Source organism: Dipodomys merriami, unplaced genomic scaffold, assembly GCF_024711535.1.
Source record: "Dipodomys merriami isolate MVZ:Mamm:240054 unplaced genomic scaffold, mDipMer1.0.p SCAF_63, whole genome shotgun sequence".
Lineage (NCBI taxonomy): Eukaryota > Metazoa > Chordata > Mammalia > Rodentia > Heteromyidae > Dipodomys > Dipodomys merriami.
Genome location: NW_027206213.1, coordinates 4,910,070 through 4,935,348, shown reverse-complemented (window position 1 = coordinate 4,935,348; position 25,279 = coordinate 4,910,070). Strand labels below are relative to the sequence as shown.

At 44.4% G+C, this 25,279-nt stretch overlaps 1 protein-coding gene across 7 annotated transcripts in view; it reads right to left on the bottom strand.

The window, feature by feature from the left end:
• Positions 1-1,567: 1,567 nt before the first annotated feature.
• Positions 1,568-25,279, bottom strand: part of Sertad2 (SERTA domain containing 2) — a 117,217-nt gene continuing 93,505 nt past the window's right edge. For 5 of the 7 annotated variants that reach the window (XM_070004525.1, XM_070004520.1, XM_070004521.1 and 2 more), the window contains one exon: positions 1,568-6,784. In XM_070004525.1, the coding sequence (XP_069860626.1) occupies positions 5,833-6,780 (948 nt within the window). In that variant the 5' untranslated portion in view covers positions 6,781-6,784 and the 3' untranslated portion in view covers positions 1,568-5,832. Of the gene's footprint in view, positions 6,785-14,383; positions 14,600-23,931; positions 24,126-25,279 lie in introns of those variants that run through there. The other 2 variants (XM_070004519.1, XM_070004523.1) reach the window with 2 other exon arrangements.

Below are 25,279 nucleotides of genomic sequence, written 5' to 3'. Positions count from 1 at the left end.
AATCTTGTCCTCATAAGCCCAGAAGTTGATTTTCCAAAGCTGCATCAATAATGAATTGTTGAGGCTTATAATCTCAGATGGGAGCCATTCTGAGGACTCTCATTTCCAACTGCCCCTAGAGTGAGGTAGCCACTGGACACTGAAGGGGTCCTTCTGCTCTTCTGCCTGCCCTCTTCCCCCAGTCAGTCCCCAGGGCACTTTACTAGGGTTACTATGACAAAAGGCCCAACTTGGGAGGCTTCAGCCACAGAAACTCACTTTTCTGGAAGCTACAAGTCCAAGATTGGGATGTTAGCAGGCAGGTTCCTTTGGGGACTGTAGGAAAGACTCAGGCCTCTCCCCTAGATTCCAGCTGCTTGTGGCCCACCTCTGGCACTCCTTGACTTGTAGAAGCACTACCCTGATCTTTGCCTCCATCTGCATATGCTCTTTCCCATGTGCAGGTCCTGCCTGCTTTTAAACCTTTTATAAGCACAGTAGGTAGTTGTGACTGGATGCTGGTGGTTCATGCCTGTAATCCTAGCTACTCAGAAGTCTTAGATCTGAGCATCACAGTTTGAGCCACCATAAACAAGAAAATATGTGACACTCATCTCCAATTAACTACTAAAAATACAGAATTAGAGCTGTGGCTCAAGTGGTAGAGTATCAATCTTGAACAAAGGATCTAAGGGACAGCGTCCAGGCCGAGTTCAGACCCAGTACTAGCACATGCATGTACACACACACACACAATGCTAGTTGTATTAGATTAAGGCCCACAGAACTTCATTTTAACAGATTACCTCTGCAAAGATCCTATAACTGAGTGAAAGTCACATTTTGAGGTACTGAAACACAATTCAACCCAAATCCCCCACCCCTCACCACATCCCACTGAATACCTGGAACCCCTTTTCAAATCCTGCCATATCTCCATCTCTGTCCCCCAACCAATTATTATATGGTTCAGACAGTTGTGGGCCAGGCAGCTTAGATCCCAGGCCTCCATCCAAGGTGATCTAGGATCCCCTTTCCTTTAGCTCTCAAAGATGGCAGAAAGGGTCCCAGCTGTATCCAGGGCGCCTGCAAACAGTCATGAATGGCTGGTGTTTCAGCACACCAACTCTAGTGTTGGGGATGTCAGGTGTCAGAAAGAACAACTGGAAGCAGGTACAATAGTGGAGATCACAAGGACAGGAGACATGGGCTGGAAAAGTGGTGAGGATGGGAAAGCAGCAGCAGAAGGGACAAAGAGTCTAGAACGTGGGGATAGACCTGGTGTGTGGACATCTAGGCTGAGGCTGGGAGGATGAGATGCCAGTTGGTGGGGGTTTGGCCCCATGGGGAAGAAGGCAGAGAGAGACGTGGGAGGTGACAGATGCTGGCAGATACTGATTGCCAGGGGAAGGCAGAGACTGGCTATGAGTGTTGCAAGTCCTGAGTATGAGGCATGCACACGCCTCAGGTGCTCTGTGGAGAGTGCTGGGACTAACCAGGCACAGGGTCCCTGTGCACTTAAAGGTCACCTAACAAAGTGGTTGTGATTCGATCAGAAGAAAAACTGCAAACATGCCTCTCTCATCTTTTAACTGTTTATTGTATAATATAAAACTACAAAAGTAAGACTGCTCATTTCCATGTACATTTAATCTGTTCAATTGTTTAGATTACAGCCCGAACCTACATTGAACACAGCCCTCTGGGTTCCGATGTGACATCTGTAATATTGCATAGAAAAGGCACAGCTCTCAGGTCTGTGGGGAAAGGTCACACCTCCTTTTTGACAAAAAGCCTTCCTCAAAACCCATGCACCAAACATATGACTATGTACATCTTTTTCAAAATTTCAGTTGTTTGCACATGTGGACTGCACTTCTCTTCCAAACTTATTCCCAAGAGAAAGTCCGAAACTTTTATTGGCTTTGACTCCAACAATTTTTTTATCCTAATTTTCCAGAATCATTTAGACTCATTCTTGGAAGCATTGAAAATAATTGTACACAAGCGGGAACGCACGCGCGCACACCTTGATGCCATCCAGGTGCGGGGTAGTTACAGAAGGTAACCATTTACAGTTACAGGTTAAATATGCTCTTTTTGATATCTTCAGAAAGTGTATAAAGGTCCAGTTTGTAACAGCAAGGTTTTGAAATTAAGACAACTCATATAGAGTAGACTAACAATCACCGCACAAAGTGGAATATTTCTATTTTTTTTAATCTGTCATTTAAGAAGGCTGCCCTTTGCGGTATTCATAATTCATTGTTTACCACAAAGGTAGTTAATAAATTTAAACTTTAAAAATGATCCTTAAGTTGATACTTTGGCTCTTTGGAGCTTATTCGGTTAAGAAAGTTTCCTTGATTGCCCTCAGGGTGGTTGGAGCACTCCTCCAAGGGGCTATGGCGATAAAAAGCTCAATTGGTGAAGACTCCAGAGGTGGAGGAGGCTTGCCATTCTCACCCTGTGGTATGAATGTGGATGCCGGTGTGGCTCCCTTTTGTCATTAAGAGAAGGTGCTACTAAGAAAAATTTAAAAAATATCAACCCTTTGATGCTTGATTTTCTTAAAAATTTGGAGGTATTAAAACATTCCTCATCCATACCTTTTGCATATTTCAAATAGACCCATATTAGAAATGAGAGTAAAAATGAATGTGGACTGTGCATTCAATGAGTCCCAGGGGGCTTGGCTTAGACCCCCTTTCATACAGATTTACATTCCTACGAGAGAATACATTCCTACCATACATTCTGCACATGTTACCATCCAGATGTTGCTAGAGCTCCACAGTAAAATAAATATATTTACACAGGAAAAAAAAAAAGAATAAATAACTTATGGGAAAAAGATCACTTCAAATTCAAAGCTCTTAGGATTCTGCTCTCATCTTGTCATTTCATTGCACATCACTGTCAATAGATGACCCCGCCCAGCCCAGCCCTGACCTGCCCAGCACATCTTTCTTGAGTTGCCAGCCTGGCTCTGGATGTGACACAATGTCTTGATAAAGGGAGGCACTGATGCCAGGAGGCATCTGGAAGCACAACCCACACTAGAACTGGGACTTGGAAGATTCCACCGTGCTCCAACTCTTCTCTGCTGGGACAGCACGAAGTAAAAATAGGACAGAAAGACAATTAGAACTCAGGATGGCTTTGCTTTCTGAAAATGGGCTAGTTCCCCATGTATGTCTTGTTAAAACTTTGAGCATCACAAAATTTACAGCAAGGGTGTCAGCTGAAAAGCACTTGCCTGCTGTTGTTGGGGGGTTTCGTTTTGATTTTGAAACCCAGCCTTGCAAATACACTAGAGTCCGAGAACCAAGTTTGGGCAATGATCCTCTGTGCTTATTTGAACTGCTGCCCAACATATGGGACTTGTTTAAACACACGATTTGCTAATCCAAAGAAAGTACAGTTGTTCTAAGTTACTGTACGTTAGTTTTTGACAATGGCAAATCAACTGCTTTCTACCCTGTAATTGTTGGGACGAATCAACACTATTGGATATGCACATGTATGGCGATGTATGCAGCATGTGGGCAGTTCACAGGGTACTCCAGTTCTACAAGGAATGAAGTCTGGGCAGATTTGTTCTCTACAAGAAAGGGAAGCTCTTAAAACGAACAGGCACAGTGACATGGAAGCACCTACAGCGACCCTCACCTTAATCATATGGTCCCTGGTCCATACAGCAAAGGAAATGACACATGTAGAGCAGTAAGAGGTGTCTGCACGGAGGTTACTTGTAAGAGAACAAGTGCAATTTGATCAGTTTCTCACTGCTCTACTGTGTTGATAATTAGTCTTTAAAACACATTCAAACAAGGAAAAGTAGAATGTGGAAAGATTTAATATCATTCGTACATCCTGTTTAGATGAGCAGTTCCTTCATCACAAATGTATTTGCTTTGCCATGTGCATTAGAAAAATAAAACTATGGCTTGTTTAAAGTGCCATTTATAAAGTTGTCTCTTTTTAATTGGCCAGAAAAACCCAATTTTTATCCATGGCAAGAAGTGAGCAGAATTGGTGACTGAATATTGACAAATGACCAACGACAAAGACAACAACAACGACGACGACGACAACAACAACAAAATCCCATAATTTAAAATTTTTAAATAAATATAAAAGTTATTCCTAAAGAAGCCATCTGCATAACAATATAGGTTGTAACCTGCACTCAACAGCTAAAGTACCATTGGAAGAAAGAGAAAAACTGAAACAGAAAGGCCATAAACAATTTCAGCAACAAGCATGATACATTGCAAAAATGTTTAAAAATTAAATGTACACCACTAGGAATAAAAAGCTACTTTTTAAGGGTGTCCTGGGGGGAGGGGAGGGGCAGAAGAGGAGGAGAACATGCATAGAAATTCCCATCTGTGTATTTGGGTATAACAGCCTTGTAAAGTGTAGTTAAATCGGCAGTTGATTAAAGAAAGCAACCAGACTGGACGCTCTGATGTAAGGTAACAGACTCCAGGTTCTAGAGTCACAAAACTGGAAGAGTGAATCCCGGGCCGGCCGAGGTGAGCCAAGCTCACTGTGAAGATTATAAAGATGCCATGTGTAGCTCTTAGCAACAGGGAAGAAAAGCTCTGGAGAAGGGACACTGGAAAAGGCAATTTACCAACATGATGGATGCGTTCTGGGGAGAATTTCTTCTTTAGGAGCCCTAAGCATTGCAACAGAGCTCAGCTCCAGGAAGAACTTGGTTGCTTTTCATAAAATGCTGTTACGTAAAATTTTGAGTTCACCATAAAACCTATGTCAAAAAAAGGAAAGACTTGGGTTTTCCTTAAAAATAAATTAATTATAATTGAAAGAGCAAACTTGGCATAACTATACACTTTTAAGTAAAATGATAGCCTTTCCTCAGAAGAGGGAGCTAAGGAGACCATCACTTCAACACCATCTCCCGCCAACTGCTTAATGCAAGTTTGATGAGCAGACTCAGCTCTGGCTTTGAAAGTCACAGTACTGGCGGGCAGTCATGCCAAGGGACTGGTGCCTATGAAATTTGGGTGTGATAGCTATCACCTGGCCCTTTCTTAAAGCGCTGTATGTATGTGGGGCGTGTGTGTTTGCATTTGGGGACATCAACTGCAGATTGATTTGATCCAAATTTTTCTTGCACCATACACATAGAAAACATTACAACTCTATAAAAGTACAAGTGCAACTTGTACATCTGAAGTTTGCAGGAACTATGTGAGCAAATCCTATCAAAATAGCTATTTTGTATGTATAAACAGCATTTGTTTTTAGAAAAACAATATCATAAACTGCAGAATCTGTACAAAAATATAAAATAAATTTGGGCAGCAGTTTTCTAAACAGCCATGTAAATGCAACACTTACGAGGAGTAGTTAATGCCTCTAAAAAGGCTGAATTGCCAAGTCAACCTATACAGGGCAAAAATGCCAGAAAAGGTACAGATTATCTAAATAATATATATATTTTCTTTTTTTACCTCTTGCAATAAAACTTATAGAAAAAATAGACAAATATGCACATGCAATGTACAGCTTTTCCACCTTACTCCTTGTGCTTCACCTGAACTGTGTCTTTCAACATTAGCAACATTGTCTTCAAATGTATTCTTTCCTGTACCAGAGGAGTAGGTCTGAGGAACCACTCCAAAGCTCATTGAAAGTGGTCATACTCGGATGAAGGCACTCCAACTCTGCTCAAAGCAAAAACTAGTGTGATCCTTTTGTAAAATTTTCATTTTTCTCTGAAAAAAGGCAAGCAAGGGTGCATGCACAGTGAGGAGAACTGTCAAGGTTGCAGGGACGCTCACAGGGTCTGGGTGGGCCTGATCACGGGCTGCCCGGGTCTTAGGACCCAACAAGCACCTCCATGATGTGATCGAGCTCTGTGAGGTCCATTTTGAAAGGCTGACTCGGGGTGACGGGCTGACTACTGTAAGGAGCCAGAGTCTTGAGAAGGTCATCGGCCGACACAGGGGCCATTTTTGAAGCCGTCCCTGATGCAGATGTACAGGGGTCAAAATCATACATGGACGTGTCAATATCAGCAAACAAGATGTCGTCCAGGGTCAAGTCTGTCAGGAAACCCGTGGAGGTGGTTATTTCAAAATTCCCAGGCAGAGAGTCCATCAGTTTGGGGTCATCTGTGCGGCCCTCCTGGTGCCCTTCGGGTTTCTGGACGCTGGACTCACTAGAGGTCCCTTTCAAGCTGTCAGTCGCTGCTGCGGCGGCGGCCTCTGTGGAGGTAGATGTGGGGCAGAGTTCTTCAATCTCGTCCAAGGCAGATGAGAAGCTGTCCTTTTCCGGTGGGAGGGCTGCAGGGGAGAGTCTGGTAGGAGCTGAAGGCTGCATAGCCTGGGAAGTGCAAAAAGTATCATCATCCTCCTCAAGCAGCGAGGCAGGGGTGAGGCAGGCCTCCAGGGGCGTAGTGCTTCCGAGGTCACAGGGGTGAGCAGGAGCAGAGGAGAGGTGGCTGAAGGCAGGTGGGGCCTCCCGGTAGCTGTTGCTCAGGGAGTCGTTGGGCGGGGAGGAAGGGGTGAACACAGGCCTCAGGCTGCCTTCTTGCTTGAGTTCCTCCTGGATCCGCCTCAACATGTTGTTAATTAAAACAGTCTTTTGCAAGCTGGGCTCTGTCAGGGGCCTGTGGTTATACAGTTTCATAAGGGAAATGTTGAAGATAGTCTGGCGCTGTAAGGTGTAAGACACCTTGGATGGGCCATCAGAGGGAGACACAATTTTGCCTTCCAGCCCATCTTCATGCTCATCAAACTTCCGCTTTCCTCCTTTACCCAACATATATCTGCAAGGGAGAAAGCAGGAAACGGAATGAGTCACACAAACGTTAATTTCCACTGTAAAAAGACACTGACTAGAGGTCAGGGTTTACACTTCAGTTTCTTGCTGGTATATTTAGAAGTCGATGAATTTATTGGGGGAAGACCTTTGAGAAGAAGAGAGAATTGGGAAATCTACTCTCATGCGCCTGTGGAGCAATTTTTATCACTAGGTAGTCTGGCAAATGTATTTCTTGAGAAATGTGTACGACCCAGACAAGTTAGGAGTTGCCATGGAAACCGTGATTTTGACTTTCTCAGCTCATGTGATTGCGTTCACATGCCTAACATTATCATGCAGGTTCAATTTCCCTCCCCCAAATAGATTTATTTTTAAAGCTTAAGAACACACAATGTCATGACCTAAACAGACATAGGTGTCATAAATTACAGCTTGAACACATTGTGAACAATTAAAAGAAGCATACAATGTTGGTAGAACTGTGTGTGCTTTCCAAATGCTTTTTCCTTCCTCATTATGCACAGCGCCTTCCTGCCTGTTGGGTGACATGTGGTGAAGCACTTGGCCTATGCTAAATGACCACAGAGACCAAGCTGCCACGGCTTTTCATCCTTGTGCAAGTGCAGGAATGTGTGCTTCCCAGCCTAAGTTTCTCCTCGGCTCCATTTCACTTGCACACAGACATATCTGAATTCAACTGCCTTAAAATTTCAAAGTAATTTGCTGACTAGAAGCACTGCTATTTGGGTACTTGAGACATTTCATACCAAAGTACCTACTGTGGTTCTAGAAATACATATGTATTTCAAAGGAACAAGGACCCCATTATCTCAGAACTCAGAATTGGATAATGGGCTGAATTTTTGGCTGGTTGCCACCTTTTAGATGGTAACCCTTCCAACTCTCTAGGGCCACACAATCATCACCTCCTTAAACAAAGTCACTGTCCAAACAGAAGGATCTCAAGGCCAGCAGCCTCCGTCTCACAGACCTCACTTTCTAATCACTTAGTATAGAATGTTCTCCTGCTATCCAGACTAGGAGACATGCTTGTAATTAAGCCAGGCCTGTGCTTGCTCCCTTACTCTCTACAGCACTCACACCTGAACATGCACTAATCCTCTCCAAATAAGACTTACTCCTGTGGTATCGCCGTAGACATAAAATTGCTTGGTGGTTATCCAGATTTTCTTCTAAATGCTATTTATCTTTCACTAGCTTGCTCCAGCTGGCTGATAGGCCTCTATGAGTCCTTCGTTAGCTCACTCCACATCTACATCTACACGACCTCAGCACTCTGCGAGATCCAAGAGGGACACTCACAAACTGAAGTCTGGTTTCTCAGAAGCTTGATTATCTTCTAGACCTCATCAGTCTTTTCAATTCGGTGTCTCATTCTAAAGATAAAACTAACAGTCTTTCTTTCTTTTCTTTCTCTTTCTTCTTTCTTCCTTTCTTTCTTTCTTTGCCATGCTATCCATCAAGCAGACATTCATTCAGGGGACACAGTGCTTGGCACACAATCCTACGAGGGGTAACTGACTTCTGATGCCCCAGTGTCCAGTTGGGAGAGATGAAGACAGCTGCAACCTATCCAAATCAGCATCAGTTTGAGATTTGTTCATGCTGACAAAGAATGTGAAGTTATGTATATGAGACATTTCCCCTCCTTTTGTAAGCATTAACAAAAATGGCTGTCAATCACTAGGACCAAAGACCAGGCCTGCCATTAACTTGTTCAAGACAAGGAAGTCTAATAGTAACAACTGGCTTCTCTAACACTTCACGTGACACAGTCCCTACTGTTTGGGGCTATAAGTCTCATTTGGGTATCTATTTTGCATAGGACATTTCCTGTGTGAATCAAGTATCTGTTCATTTAAACTTGAGGATGAACAGGAATGGATGTGGTTTCATTTCACTCTGCAGAATACTTTCTACTTCATACATCAGAAGCTTAAGTAGACAACTGAGGTTTTGAAACACATAACTACGTTCATAATTATACTATTTTTATTTGCTTACAATTTGGGCACTTAAATACTTCCCCAAAACACTCCCTTTAGCCAAAGACCTTGTGCGTGCATTTAATTCTCATAAAGTTGTTAATCTATGGTACGTTATATAGGAATCAGGCCAACACACTTAAATGTTTATGTGGATATGCAGATACAGACATGATACACTAGAACAGTGTTTCTTCAAGTGTAGGCCAATCTGTAACTGCTTCTAGTCCAGGGTGAAGTGTGTGTGTGTGTGTGTGTGTGTGTTTGCATGTATGTGTATATGTACGCATGCACACACATACATACCCTGCATTATTTAGAAACTTTTATGCCAAAATTACAAAACAATTATATGTCTCCAACATAAAAACAGAAGCCTGCTAAATCTTTGTATTTTTAACTTCTTTTTTCAGTAATTATCTTTCTGTTTGTCTGGAGTCTATGAAGGATTAGGTGAAAAAATGATCCAGTACCACATAAAGTTGGAGAAGCAACATCCCCAATTGTAAACCAAAATACAACTCAAAACAAATCAGGGAGAGCTCACTGCCCCTCTGAATTTTTTATTGGTTTTCTAGAAGAAAGGTAATCATAGTATAGAACTGGATTTTTTTTTATGTCTTGTTTCCAAGAAAATAGTATTTGTCCTTCCTTCTTTCCCTCTCACCCTTCCTTCTCTTGCCCCCCATCTCTGAGTCTTGCTATGTGCCCTGCTTTCAGTAATTTTCCAATATTACATTTCTCTAGAAATAATCAGTCTATAAACTCACATATTTGAAGTGTCCAGGCCATGTGATTCTGCATATCTTAACAAGATCTATGGAGATACTTTCGAGAGATCTCAATAAGAGAACCACCTGATTTCCAATTAGAAGATCCAGCTGGTGAGAACTGTACGATAATCCTAATGGTTTAGGAAAAGGCTGTTAAGACATCTGTAATGCTGTGTGGGAGGGGAGGTTAGAGGTCCCTTGTAAGCAGACCTGCCAGCAGGAGCAGATACAGAAATGAAATCTTGTACATTGTATACATAAACTGACATGTTGAATTGAAGCTTCTTTGTACAACTATTTAAATAAAAAGTAAATTTATTTTTAAAAAAACACAAAGAAATCAAATCTTGGATACTCTCCAAATGTCAGAGCTTTCATTAGTTCTGAACTGAGGCAAACTGGTTCCATACCTAGTGAAACTGCAAAATGTACACCATCCTGTTTCAATACTAACAGTGGCTAAACCATTACAGAAAGGAATAAAAATGCAACAGAATCACATCTACTCTATGCCTTCATTTAAAAGTTTTCTCAAACTTTGCTTAATATATCATACTAACATAACCAGTAGCCTGGTTGGAAGGGACAGGGTTTTGAGAACTCACAAAACTCTTACTCTCACTCTTAAGCCTTTGTATAACAACAGCACTTTCCTTAAGCAGGGCATAATTAAAGAAGAAGAAGAAGAAGAAGAAATACAAGAGACACAAGAACCAAAGGCAAGAAGCCAAGCACGTGGGCCCCTCCTGGCCTCTCTGCCTGGCTCAGGCTGGCCAAGGCCAGGGTCGCCAGCTCCTTAGAAGACTTATTTCTCCTCCAGCACTCAGAAAAAATAACAATAGCTCTTTAAGCACTGTTGGAGAGGCACGTGACCTTTCAAAAGGCCTCACTAGCAGCAGTTTGTAGAGGAAGAAGTAGCAGGAGCTCATTAAGGGCTTCCCAGGGAACAGCAGGGAATGGGGTTCCCCTTGGCTGTAGATTATGGACTCTGGAGCTCTTGGGCCTGGAATTCACACAAATGAGGATCTAGAGACTTGGGGCTTTAACACCCCACTTTGTTTCCTCCTTTGGCTTTTAGAAAAACCAAGCCCAAAGTTCATGTCTTCTACCCAAGGTTGCAGATAAAAGATTCAGACAGTGAACTTCTGTGCTGGGTTGTAGAGTTCACCCCAAGCAGAATCGGATGGGTATTCCTTCTCTCCTGGACCAGTTTAAACAGCTTCAACTGACCAGGTACCAGTGGCTCACACTTGTAACCATAGCTACTTAGGAGGCTGAGATCTGAGGATCGCAGTTTGAAGCCAGGTCAGGAAAGTTTGTGAGACTCATCTTCAATCAGCCACCCAAAAGCCAGAAGTAGAGCCATGGCTCAGGTGGCAGCACACTAGCCCGGAGCAAAAATGTTCAGGGACAGCATCCATGCCATAAGCTCAAGCCCCTGGACCTGCATAAAAGGGCTGGGGGTGGGGTGGGGGCTGAAATGGACCACAGCTACTTTGCTATTCAATATTCACTCTTTTTTTAAAATAAGGTTTGAGATAAAATACCCTCCCTTCCCTAATGAATTTGTAAGAAACAAATTCCTAGCACTGTGTATTTTAACAGCTGCCCCACTCCTAAGGAAAGCACTGCAACTGCAGCTCGGCATCATATATATTAGGCAAGTGCTCTACCACTGATCTACTACACCCCTAGACTTGTTGGAGTTTGAAAAATAGGTTTGAGCAACCACTAACTTTAGCAACTAAGTTTTAAAGAACAAAATTCATTGGTAGCAATAAGTGCAAACTCTTCTGGGAAGATTAGTGCTGAATAAAAAACTATACACCAGACCTGGCCTAACAACTGCAAAGCTTTTCATTAAGAAGGACCTGCTTCTCAAAAGCTATAATCTGTTCTGGCAGATGTCCAAAAGTAACAAGTGTCATAGGAGTTCCCTCAGAAGACAAAGGACCAGAGGGCCAGGAGACTGACCTATTCACGGCTCTGTAACTCCTGATTTTGAGCAGCTCTTACAGGAGGGAATGGGCGAGATTGCTGTGACCTGGGGTGGTCAGGGGAGACCATGGAATATTTAGGTTTGGATTTTAGGTAGAGTTAGTTTCTTAATGTTTGTTTCCAACTTTAGATGTGAGCCCCATGAGGTCATGACTGGTTTTTGTTTGTTTTTGTTCTTTTTTTAAAATCCTCTGCACAAGGCAATCCCTGAACACATAAAAGGTTTTGTGTGTGTGTGTGTGTGTGTGTGTGTGTGTGTGTGTGTGTGTGTGTGTGTGTGTGTGTGTGTGTGTGTGTGTGTGTGCATGTGCGCGCACGCCTAACTACTGAGTCTGAGACGGGAGAGCTCCACAGACCTCAGACAGTTTTTGGTGATCTGATCACAAAGGGCATGAGGGCCTGAGAGGCAAGAAAGCTCTAGCTCTCTCTCAGAGTCTTTATCATTTATCCTTCCTCTCATATTTGGGCAAGTAGAGTTCTCACTTGAGAGGCCTGTGAAATATACACTGCAGTTTTGACTAGAGCTCAAGTTTCCTCAAGTCTCTAGATCAGTTGGGTCTGGAGACCTCAGCACCATGATTTCCTCCTTTATCATTACGCCACTTCACATTTAAGTTCAAGAACATCTTTAGTCAGTCTTGACTCTGAAGGTCTTCCTATCCATAGCTAACTAAGTAAGTAGAACCATGTCTGTAATGGCAACTGACAAGTGATACTGTTGTGTGTGTGTGTGTGTGTGTGTGTGTGTGTGTATACACACACATGCAAGTACACACACATGAGAACATGCCAGGACTGGGGCTTGAAGAGCTTTGACTCTCAGCTTTTTCACTTATAATTGGTGCTCAACCACTGGAGCAAAGTCTTCAGTTTCAGCTTTTTGCCAATGAGTCTTGTGGATTTATTTCTCTAGGCTGGTTTCTAACTGTGTTCCCTGTACAATCAGACTCCTGACTAGCTAGGATTATAGACATGAGCCACAGCTTGTCCTTTCTTTTCAATAGTTGGATACATGCTATGCTGTCCAGGCTGGACTTGAACTCCTGGGCTCAAGTAATCCTCTTGCCACAACTTCCAGAGCAGCTTTGATTATAGGTACTCATCACTATTTCTGGCTTGACAACTGATTTAAAAAAAAACCCAAAACTCTACATGCAGAATTATGATGTCCTAAACGAATGACAAAGCCAGTTACTCAAAATGAAACAGTAGATCCCACTGGCCTGAGGGTTCCCAGGTGATTCTTGTGACTCTTGTGATTCTTGTGAATGCCTGAGGTTTTATGCCCAAACTTCAAGAAGGAACTAAAACAGTACCTATGTTAAAAGGGCAACATTTCACTGCTTTTATTTTTAAAGCTTTTAGGGGGGGAAAAAAAAGCAAACATGGAACAAATTTAAGAACTTGCTTCTAATTCATTGTTTCAATTATTTAAAAGCTATGTGTTTTACAAGTATTTTTAAAAACACCACCTGTAATGTTATTTGAACTGTCAAAATAAATTACATTTTTAAGGGATGAATATGAAATATGTTCCCAAACTACCATTTTTGTCATCCCACCACCATCCAAACCATTGTTTTCACCTGCCGGCTAACTTCAGTCCACAGCTATACAACTCCCCTTCTCAAGAGGGGCTGCAACTGGGTAGCCCTCCTCAGCTCACTGAGGATTGGTTTTCAGACAAAAGAGGTAAAATTCTGCACCATGTTTTAACTCAATTCATCCCAAACAATTGTCATGTCATTATGCCAGACAGAGGGAAAGCCCTCTATTGCTGACAGACTTTTCTACTCTTAACCCAGAGAAAGAGAACTAATGCTATAAATACAAGGCCTTAAAACGGGAGGGGGAAGGGCTAACAAATCTGTCAGTCAGTCAGTCAGTCAGTCAGGCAATTTCTGGAGAGAAGAAATGACTGGATGGGTTGGGAAGGTGGCTCAGTGGTAGAGCGCTTGCCTTGCATGCATGAGGCCCTGGGTTCGATTCCTCAGCACCACATAAGCAGAAAAAGCCAGAAGTGGTGCTGTGGTGGCCTTGAGCTGAAGAGCTGAGGGACAGCACCCAGGCCCAGAGTTCAGGCCCTATGACCGGACCCCCCCCCAAAAAAAATAAAAAGAAATGACTGGAGAAACAGTGAATGTGCTCACAATCAAAGGGGCCCCTCAGTGAACATGGAAGTGAATGGGACACATAGTTCTTCAGCTGAGGGAGGGTGAATTATCTGCATCTGGAAGAGGGACACATGCTAACACCAGGTTGGGTCAAGATGGACAGGATGTCTGAAATCACCACTTTAAGAAATATCTGAAGGTCTACTTGGTTTGTACCCATACACATTTTTAAGAGCTTGGTCCAATTTCCTTTTGGATTTGTAAATAACTAGAAACTCAGGATTTTTCCTTTGAGGGGTATATATAGCAGGCTCCACAATGAAGTGGCATGTTATCTCAAATGTCAGTTAGAAGGTAATTTCTGTGAACTCTGCAGTTGGGTCAGAGAAGTTACTGGCGTGGCATGTGGCTTTGGTCAGCTGGTGATGTTCTTTGCCCATATCCCTAATCTCCTCAGTGGTCCAATATGACCATTACGGTGACCACACAAGCTGGAGTCCAGCAGTACCAATACTACCACTAAAAACCAAGCGGAGAAACACACATTCTTTCGGTTCCTGCTGTGACAGAGCAGAAGAAAGGAGAGCTCCTGGCAAAATTACTTGCGCCACAGACTTCTGAGATCAAAAGATGGCTCAAGGTTGGGCAAAAATTGTATTGAGACAACTTCTAAAACAGAATATTCTCATTTCTCCTAATTCCATCCACTTGCCTTCAGATGCATTTATGATCCTGTTTTTTGAGGTGGTCCACATGGACAGCCTTTGTCAGAAGGACATTCCCACCAGTTCAGTTGCCAGGAACCTTGAGCCTGCTCTGCGGGGCCTGGTCACTCAGTGGCACAGAAGCTTCTCAGTAGGGAGGAAAAGCACACTTCCACGGGGGAAACCATTTTGCTTGGAAACTCTTCACATTTAGATATTACAACCTTGAAAAAAGAAATCTGATGATGCCTGAAGTTTTAAACTGTATCTCCCTCTCTTCCCCCCACCCCACCTTCACAGCGAACAACAAAACCTACAGCCCTAAGAGAAAGACCACCATAAAAAGCAGGTGGTAGTTGGGAGGCAGGCAAGATCAGAAAGGGAAGCTACAGAAAAGGAAGCTAGATAAACAGTCCATACCAGGCTGGGCCTCCTATGAGGCTTCCAAGCCACCCGGCATAGCTATGGCTGAGAGGGAGTACTGACTGACTGTCTCCCTCCAGGAGGGTGCCCAACATGAAGACATGGTATCTGCACCAAAAGGTACACACTTCGGCCCTCACTATCACTGTCTTTGGCCCAGGGGAGTGACAAACAACAGAGACAGACGACCGATTGGGAGAGATGCTCTGCCATTTACAAAGCAAGGACTTGGAGATAGTAGCACCAGTGACAAACCTGTAAAGCTGCCAGGAGCAGGAAGGTTTTTTGTAGTAGTTGTTTTTTAAACCAAAGCCCATCCAGAGCTTCGAAGGTCCCCACAGTAACATCCATGCTAATTGGTAAGTAAGACAAAGCCTCCCCTAACAAATCAGCAATGTAATTATAAAGCCAGTCACTAGATCCAGCCAGTTCCCCAAGCTCAGAGAGGCTGACTGTAATCTGACACCAGGCTGGCTGCAATGTCTCCAAGAGGCACTGGCCTGCAACCCCTAGCCCCACCAGCACCCCCCTAGCTCCTGCCCTCAGGGACCACTGAAGTAAGTGCCCCTCCCAGCTTTCCTGACCAAGACCTCAGGCCCAGAGAAAAGGCCAGGAGGCCAACCTCCAAGTAAATTTAAAGAAACAACTTTTACCCGGTGGTGTTATTTTCCAATGTCCACATTGTAACAAACTGGGATTTTTATATGCTTCTATTATATTGACAACAATTTCTAATGCTGATCGTTTATCAAATATAATATATTTTTCTCCTGGAAAAAAAACAAGTAATTTTTAAAAATGACAATTCACCAGTTAGTAAACAAGAACTGAATTATGGGGGGAAATGTACAATAAAGACAAACAGATAAAATAACTTATGGCCTTGTTAGCATGTTAACATCTGGAGGAAAATGGCTTTTTAAAACATGTAAGTCGCCAGGTGCCAATGGCTCACGCCTGTATTCAGAAGGCTAAGATCTGAGGATCACAGTTCAAAGCCAGCTGAGGCAGGAAAGTCCATGAGACTCTTATCTCTAATAAACCACTGGAAAAACTGGAAGTGACACTGTGGCTCAAGTTGTAGAGTGCTAGCCTTGAGCTGAAGAGCTGAGGGACAGCGCCCTGAGTTCTAGCCCCACAACCGACAAACACATACATACACACAAGTACTGTATATGTCAAGTACTATAAAATGTTACTAATATCCTGGCTTAGTGGTTTCAGTAAGATGGGAATTTTAGTTGTAATCCTCAAACCTAATGAAGTCAGGGAAACCAGTCACTTTCTAGGGATGATGGATGTGCTAACAATTCTTCAATCTAACACTTCTGGATTAAAAGCAAGAAACTTAGTTCATGTGAAAGGTTGAGGTGAATTAATAGTTTCTGAAGTTAAGTTTCACAAAAATCTACTCCAAAGCTAATGTCTGAAGTTAGCATATAAGGCAAAACAAAACAACCACATGGATGAAACAAGATCAACAAAAAAAATGTCAATTCCTTTTGAAGCAGCGTGACAGGTACAAGGCTGTATGTTTGGTTATGTCTGGAATTTTCCATAACAAAAAAGTTTAAAAACAATAGGTTAATATGTATTTTTAAAACTCTACAAATGAAAAAAATCAAATAAACACAGCAAATTATTTATATCTGTGATGAAAACTGTTAAATTAACTTGATAGGTGTTTTTACGCAGAAGAAAGCTACTAATACTATGTAAACAAGCATGCCCAGTACAAGTTGGAAGGCTGTAAACTCTGAAAGACAGCATGCCAAATATAGCCACAAGGGGGCATAGCAGAACAGCAAGGTACCCTTAAGTCAGCGGCTCCACTACAATTAATACCGACCGACCTCTCAAAGTGTACACATTTCCAAAATTGTTCCCAAATTCAGGTATCCACAGGGCAATGCTAAGCTAGCTGGGAGGGTAGCCAAGCCCAAATTAAATTATATTATGCTATGGTTCAATCTCTGGAACACTGTACTAGGAAGGTTATTGACTATATAAGTAACACTGATGTTTCAAAAACCATGGCTGGGATCTATGGAGGATTCTGGACATAAGAACAAACACACAAAACCCAACATAAATCTAAGTCATGATGTGTGTACTTGGAGAAACCGGCAGAGTTCAGATTTCCAGTGGGGGTTTGAATGTAGACTCCTAGCCACACAATGAATCTCCCACGTTTACCACTAAGAATTTTACTAGTATAGACGCCTTCAAGAGTCTTATTACTTCTTAATAACAGTAAATTACCTTCATACCGAACAGATGCTGCTTCAGGCAGTTCTTTGGGAAAACCCTTCATAAAGGACATTGGGAAGGAGCCATTTAATTGTAAAATGTAATGTAGTTAATCTTAAGAGATAATGAAGCAAAGGTACCACGTAACCACTTGCTGGAATTCTTCGTAATCAAATTACAAGTTCAGATTATATGATGGTGAGTGATCAATAATATTTCTAACAGATGGACTAATGCCATTTTTTTCCATTTGAAAATCAGTAACTATTTATAAATATTTAAAAAAATTACTTGGTAGCAGGAATACATCTTCAGCATCATGAATTGAAAGCCTCATGAACAATAAGAGTAGGAATCCTCAGGTTTGATCCTTACCCCCCCCCCAAGAGCGTGCCAGTAAAGTTAAGCCAGCCTCACTGAAACCTGCCCCCTCCATTCCCGTGCATAATGAAAATATTTTTAGAGAGTATTTATAATTGCTTGGTCTCAACCCTCCTGTAGCATCTTTTCCCCAAAGATACCTTGTTTTTCCCCTCACACTAGAGACCCTTAATAAACAATGTCAGGGGAAAATAAAGACTTAGGATAGACACCAAAGGCTTTGACAACTTCTTTTTCTTAAAGAGGCTTACCAGATATATAAAATGGACAAACTAAAATAGAAAAATATAAATGTTAATTCTGTAAATCCAATTCTGTAAAGAAAAAAAAAATCTTGGTTTGTTAGCCAACTATTCTCCACTGATGAAAACTAAGGAGGAGTAAACACGTTACCTCTGGAAGTGCTTTTATGGAAGTACTTCTTAAAAGTTAAAGATTAAAAACATCATGCAGGCTGGGCAGTCCCAATACTAAGGAGGTTGAGGCAGGAGGATCTTGATTTTGAGACCAGCTTGGGCTACACAGAGAATTGTAGTCCAGCCTAGGATACCAAGGCGTGGCCTTGCAGGGGGAATAAAATTAAGAAAAGCAAGAGGAGGAAGAAAGTAAAGGAAAAGAAAAAAAGAAATAGGTGAGGATGAGTTAATGTTTTCAAATTTGAAATGGCTTACAGTAGGAAAAGAGTCTTAAAATATTCCTCATAAATATGGCATGAATTTTCTCTCTCAACATCCACAAACAGTCCACAGAAGAAAACTAGGAAATGTTATTTCTTTACTTATCTTCTGAGGAAGACTAAACACTGTATGGTATGGCCTAAATCTGGATGCCTTCAGAAGAAGATATCACATTTCTACAACATGACATGCATGACATATGGGTACAAAAATGTGAGGCTCAGGATAAAGAAATATGCTTCAGAGACATGGAAAATGAGGAAGTAACTATTCTAACACATAAACATCTGTTCCATGTAAGTAACTTACAGATATGTAATGTATGTTTTAGTTGCCTTTAAGAATCAGGTCGTTTGGTTTTATGAAGACAATTTAAACTTTGTTATCATATACTTGAATACTTCACACAGTAGAAAAGGGCAATGAGGATACAAACTAAACTTGAGTGCACTGAAACTATCTCAACTTTTTTTCAAACCCTATTTTTGGCTGTTTCAAAATAAAATACATTTCTTCCCTAGGACTTCTGAGTAGTGATAATGACTCACTAAGTTTTAGGCAAAGTTAATCAGTTAAATACATTCAAAATAACCAAAGCACTACATACATTAAATGAACTACTTACTTTTTTTTTTTTTGGCCTGAACTCTGGGCCTGGGCGCTGTCCCTCAGCTCTTCAGCTCAAGGTGAACGCTCTACCACTTGAGCCACAGCACCACTTCTAGTTTTTTCTGCTTATGTGGTGCTGAGGAATCAAACCCAGGGCCTCATGCATGCAAGGCAAGCACTCTACCACTGAGCCACCTTTCCAGCCAACTACTTACTTCTAAGAAATATACTTCTTAACACTTATATTTTAATCACTTTCATGCACCTTTTTCTCCCTTTCTTTACAGAAAGGGTTTTTTCTAACCTTCCCAGCTATGCACCCCCAACTTCTCTTTGTCCCTCCCACATCTTTGGTAGCTTTAGAGGAAGCAGGGGTTACTCCAAAACTGCATTTTGAATTTGTAAACAATTTCAGTCAGACGGCTAAGAACTGCTACCAAATGAAAATTCATGTTATATTTCTGGACAAACACAACTATCCCCCCCCCAAAAAAAAACCTGCCTGCATTTAAAAAACTACAACACTGGCCTTGCACACTCAAGTGTCTGTGGTCACCAGCATCTCTCTCTCTCACACACACACACACACACACACAGACACAATCATGTATATACATGTGCATGTATTGTTTGGTGCTGGAGCGTTATCAACTGGTAGGCTTGTTTGCCCAATAGCATGTGGGATGCCCTGGGTTTGATCTCTAGCACTAAAAAAAAGAAGAAACTTAACATTAACAACAACAACAACAACAAACTGTTCAGAAAAGCCCATTACCAGGTTCCTGACAGAGAGGCAGAGTAAAAAGGCTGCTGCTTCTGCTACAGAATATATCATCCAAATTCCTTTACCAGATCAGTTTTCTAAAACACCGTGGAAGACACACAGAATAAGCCATGAAGATAACCCCCCTAAAAAAAAAAGAAAGAAAGAAATCTGAAAAGCCAATCTGTATCATCTGTAGCCACCCACGGGAGATCAGTTTTAAGCAGTGTGCTGCCTCATTATTTCAGTGTGCAAACCTGTTCTGGAGTAGGGATGACCTTGGGACTTTCAGATTCCCTGAGTCTAACTTGGGCAATGTTTCTCACAGGGTGGGGTATCTAGCAGGCCTGCTCCAAGCCCTGGCGTGGCCTGGAATGATAAGCAGCCAGCTAGAGAAGAGGAGAGCAAAGGGCTAAAGGTTGATCTGCAACAGGGGACTCTTGATTATTGAATTTGTGTGACTGGAGCAGAGTCAAGGGTAAATTACTTTTGTTCAGCATGTTCACAGCCCACTAACAATCATATGTACATGTACATATACGCGCCCTCCCCCCAAGCATACATACACTGTGAATAAGAATTCCTTTCCCTTCGCTATTCTAAGCGAAACTCTACAGAATAAAATTGCTTAGGTCAGCTGCTTCTTTATAGTTAACCACCTATGAAGGTTTTTTAAAAAGGAGAAAGAAAAAGCTCAGAATCAATTAGTAACCCTAAAAAACTACAAGTGTTTTGCAAAGTGACAAAAAGATAGTAATGCAGACATGAATGAGTTTTAAGTGCTTACGTTTGCTGCTACCTGGAGTTACTAGAGAAACAAAGCTGCCTTTGGGCACCTCAAACTAGTCAGACCTGCTGTAGCAGTCGCACAGGCTGCTGCTGATCTGTCCTCTGCCCCTTCCCGCCAGCCCCCACCCCCACATCGGTCCACACATTCAGTCCCCTTGCCACAGAGCTGCCAGGGCACAAGCACTCTTTCCTCTACCCCCCCTGCTGGGAGGCAAAGCCAGCCCCAGGCACACAGTGCACAAGGAGAGGAGGCCAGAGCTTGACTCCATTCAGAACTGAAAACAGCAATGGGGGGTAGAATACAACTAGGTGATCCTGGCTTCCTACAGATCCATCAAGTGATGGTGTGCTAACTCCAGTGAATCCTGACAGGTACTTCCAATCAAATTCAGAGGAGGAACACAAGATCCTGAGGGGAAACAAATGAGTCTTTTCAGGTTTAGGAGCCCTCAGACCAGAGAGAACCAAAGTTCCAAAAAGGTGTTTGCATAGTGTGTGGTGCTTATTGAAATGACAAGTTCCTATCTGGTTTATCTGATTAAAAATCATACATGTTAACAGATACTGTAAATGTTTTTTTATTTGGAAATATTAACTTGTTCATATTTCAAATAAAAATTTTAGATAACTGAGCATGTTTTTGTTTGTATCTTGATCTTCAAGAAACAACAACAACAACAACAACAAAGCATCTATTTATTAGCCAGAATAGGAATGTAGTCTTATTGGGCTGACATATGCCATTCACACATTCATACAAAGAATGAACTGCCATGCAGTGCTAATGGAGAAAGACACAGCTCTACACAATGAGTGATGGACGCTCCAGGGGACAAGTTCTGTTCATAAGAGTTCCCAGCATCTGCATACAGGCCAGAAGTTTGGCTTTAGTTCCAACTGCACTGACCATTAAAGACAAGCATTTTTCCTTTTAAAAGCAAACTAACTTTGGTTAGTTGTTATTGCCTTCAAAAATTTAAAGACTAAATTAAACATACACACACTTCTTAAACAGAAGTCACAGCTTGTGGGTTTCTGTCAATTAATGGATAATTATTAATAGTATGTAGAAAATACACAATTTTTTGTGTATTGCAGTGGTCACAGCACTTTTAATTTTCATGCTCTTCTTGTTGGATTTAATGGCAAGATATTGGAGGGCTGATACTACCCTTACTGTGAAGCCATTTTCACTTAAACTGGAGCTTGCCCTCTGCTGCCTTCAGCATACACCTGATCTTTGGACTCAAGTAATCAGAGACACCTCCCCCCACCCCCAAGAAGCTCCTGCAACTAGAGCTGCCTCCTAAACCACAACTAAGACAATAAATTGGAAATTTCTATACACAAGAAGTTTTAAAAGGCCTACAAATGCACTAAGGCTCATGCTCCTAAATACTGTATCTGTATACAGTATTGACAAAGTAGTCTTGATTCTGATAATAGTAATAAACTTAAAGCTCCTATTTTTACTAGTGCTTTTAACCACCACAGTAAAAGAAACCTAAAAATTGCTGCTGCAGTAGCATTTGCAATTAGAGTGCAAAATATATTCTGACTGAAGATACATACTTGTGTGTGACTGCTATTGGACTACTGCTTAAAAATAGTGGCTGCCAATCGCCACACATAAATTTGAATAAACTTTAGAACATCAAAATATATGCTTTGTTATGCCATTATTAATAGTAATTTAGTGTGTATTAACTGGGATATACACACACACACACACACAGACTCTAAATTTCAAGAGCTCTAATGAGGATAATTTAGCAAGCAGGAGTGTAAAGATTTTCTAAATCTGAGTTTAAAATCCTTCTCTTGGTTCTTTAATGGAAGCAAGCCTGAGCAGCTGTTATCTAAGAGGCTACAACAACCGTCTGCTAGTAAAACTGACACTAGGCCACCTCTTGTACATTTGGTGGGCACTATAAAATGTTAGCCCTCTCTTCTACTTGCCAAAATGCAGTAAGAGAACTGTCGAGTTTTTTTTTTTAATCATAAGAGTTCTCACTTAAGAGCAACCCAGTTATGCACATTTTAATCAGGAGGAGAAAGAAGTAAAATACTGTTTCAAAGAGCTCCTAACTTGATGTACAACATAAACAATTTTATACTAACATATAATACCACTAAAGTAAGTCCATAAAGCTAAGGGAAAACTAAACATTTGTCTCAAAGCTTTTTAAATGAAGAAAGTAATAAAAATGAACAGGAAAGGAGGGATACACAAGACAAAATATTCCTGCCTGAGTCAGAAGTTGGGATGTTGGAATGGGTATTTTCTTTTTTTTTTTCACCAGGAAGCACGCTCAGTCAGAAGAGCCAGCTGTACAGGGGGAGGGGGCACAGGAGCCGGCGGGGTGAGAAGCCTGAAGGGTAAGCTAAGCAAAACAAATGCAGCTCTCAGGTGGACGGCCCTCCAGGGCTCGAGGGGAGGCAGAGCCCACCTCGCTGCAGTCCGGGAAAAGTCCTCAGATACAATAAAGCAACTATGAACCCTTAGGGCCCTGCTTACTGCTAACCACAACTTTTAGGCTCTAAACACACGCTAGAAACATTTCTTAACGTTGTGAAATCAAAAGGCATATCTCATGAACAAAGCTTGAAAACATTTTCCCTCTTGCTTAAGGCCGACTGGGGCTGTGCAGTAGTCCCGGGATGGCCGGCTCCCCCGGCTGCCCCACGGCCCTGCCCCACTCAGTGCCTGTACCAACTTTCTACCTTCGGAGCCACCCAGCTTGCAAGCAAAAAAAGTTGCTCCGGCAGACCGTGTGGGATGCTTTAGTGAAACTTACAGCTACTACTTTTGCTGAAGGGGAGGTAAGTTACGACGAGGGGAAGGATGAGCACAATTCAGGATGATCTGTGGATGCAATGGCCGTCGGAAGGCACCTCCTGCCTGGACGGTACAAAGTCTAGGGCTCGGGACAGCTGGCCCCCTCCGCCCCCTCTCAGTCACAGGCGGTTACCACCAAGATGACTTGTACATTTCTAATTTACAAACCAAAGACACGCCGAAATGGACTGATCCCAAACCGATCCGGTCGGGCGCGGACGAAGAGAGGATGGGAAGGGACGTTTTAACTTAAAAAAACATCACCGGGAAACGCGACCACACAACCCAGCCAGCCGGCTGCAAACCCCGCCACGGACCTCAACGGTGAGGGAGCCCCCGAGCCGGCAATCCGAGCCTCGAAAAAGTCTCACCCGTTCACAACACAACCGTCAGCCCCCCACGCGCGCGCGCGCACGCACACACACGCACACACACACACACACACACACACACACACACACACACACACACAGAGCTGGAAAAGGCGACAGCTCCGGGCTCCCTCCGCCCCACCTCCCGGCTCCCACCAGCTGCCGACCCCCTCCAGATCCCGGTCGGCGGCCGCCCGCTCCCCGCCCTTCCCCCCGCGGATCTGTCGGCGGACGCGGGGGTCGCGGCCTCGGCCCGGGGTCCGCGGGCGCGGGGCCGGGAGGCGGAGGGCGAGAGCGAGGCGCCGGGTACCTGCTCCAGCCCGGAGCCCTCGCCCGGACGCGCGGCCCCTCCTCCGCCCCACGGGCTCCTCCGGCCCCGGCCGGGTCCCCGCACCGGCCCTCGGGAGCCCCGCGCACCCGAGGACCCTCCCGGCCGGTCGCGGGGTGAACTTACCACATGCAACTCCACCTGGGAACTAGAGCATCCGGAGGGGTTTCCGCCCACTCCTCAGCTATGCCCGCTCCATGCGGGGTGCCCGCCGCGGGGCCCGAGGGTGGCGCCGGGGAGCTGGCGGCAGGCGAGCCCCAACCTAAGACTCGGGCGTCCTCGGCCCGCGCGCCGGGAGCATTATACAATGGTGGAGCGACACAGCGGCACAGCGGCACGGCGGCGGCGGCGGCGGCGAGGAGGAAGCGGGCGGCAGGCGGCGGGGGCGCCCCGAGCGAGCAGCAGCTCCAGCTCCAGCACTCGCCGTGCAGGAGTGACGTGCGGCCCGCGAGCCTCCCGCGAGCTCCGGCCCGGCCCGCCGGCCCCGCCCCCCGCCGGCCCCGCCCTCCGGCCCCGCCCCTGGCCCGCCGGCCCCGCCCCGGCCCGGCCACCCCCACCCCCACCCCACCTCCCTCCCCCGCGGCGATCCCGAGGGGCGAGATAAACGCCGGGCCCCGCCGCGGCCGTGGAGGCGCAGGAAGGGGCCGGCGGAGCGCCAGGCGCCGCCCCGAGCTCACCCGCGGGCCAGCGCGCGCGTCCGTGCAAGGCTCGGTGGGGAAGCCGCTCGGAGTGGGGGAGAGAGGAGCGAGGCCCCGGCCGGCCCAGCGCCACTAACCCCGCACTCGGGGGAGCAGGCAAACGAGGCGCTGGTGACAAAGGCGGCGGCGGCGGCGGCGGCGCGCGCGAACGGCCCGCGGAGTCGCGCGACCGCAAATATGACAAGCATCTGAGCTATTCGGCAACTCGGGGCGGTCAGCGGGGCGGGCAGGGTCCCCGCAGGGCCGGGGGCGGGGGATCCCCCGAGGGCCCGGTCCTCCCGTCCCAGTGGCGGCGTGGGGGCTCCAGCCGGAGCTGCCCTCTCCGCGCCACACTCCCAAACGGATCACTTTCGGAGCCGGCCGGAGCCCAGGAGGGGCTTGGGTGGCCCAGTGAGCCAGGAGCAGAGCCGGCCGCCGGGCGCCGGGCGCCGGGCGCGGAGACGCCCACAGCCCACAGGCTTCGCGCCGCCGGGCCCGTCCCTCCCTCGGCCAGGCTGAGGCTCTTAGCTCCTCACGGGAAGCAGGAGGATTTATACAGTGTGCAGGCAGCGTGAGTGTCTGAACGGTTTGAATTTAAGAGCACTAGGAAAAGAGGCCAGGAGACAACTCAACTGCAAAACTCAGGGTTAGAATTACAGGTAGCTTCCGTGCAGAGATAGTACCAAAGTAATTCAGGCACCTTCAAGTTTTGGCTGGCACCCCAATCAATAATTTCTTCCTAGATTACCGCTTAATGCTCAACTCTGATGGTTGTATTTAAGGCTAATAAAGCTTTA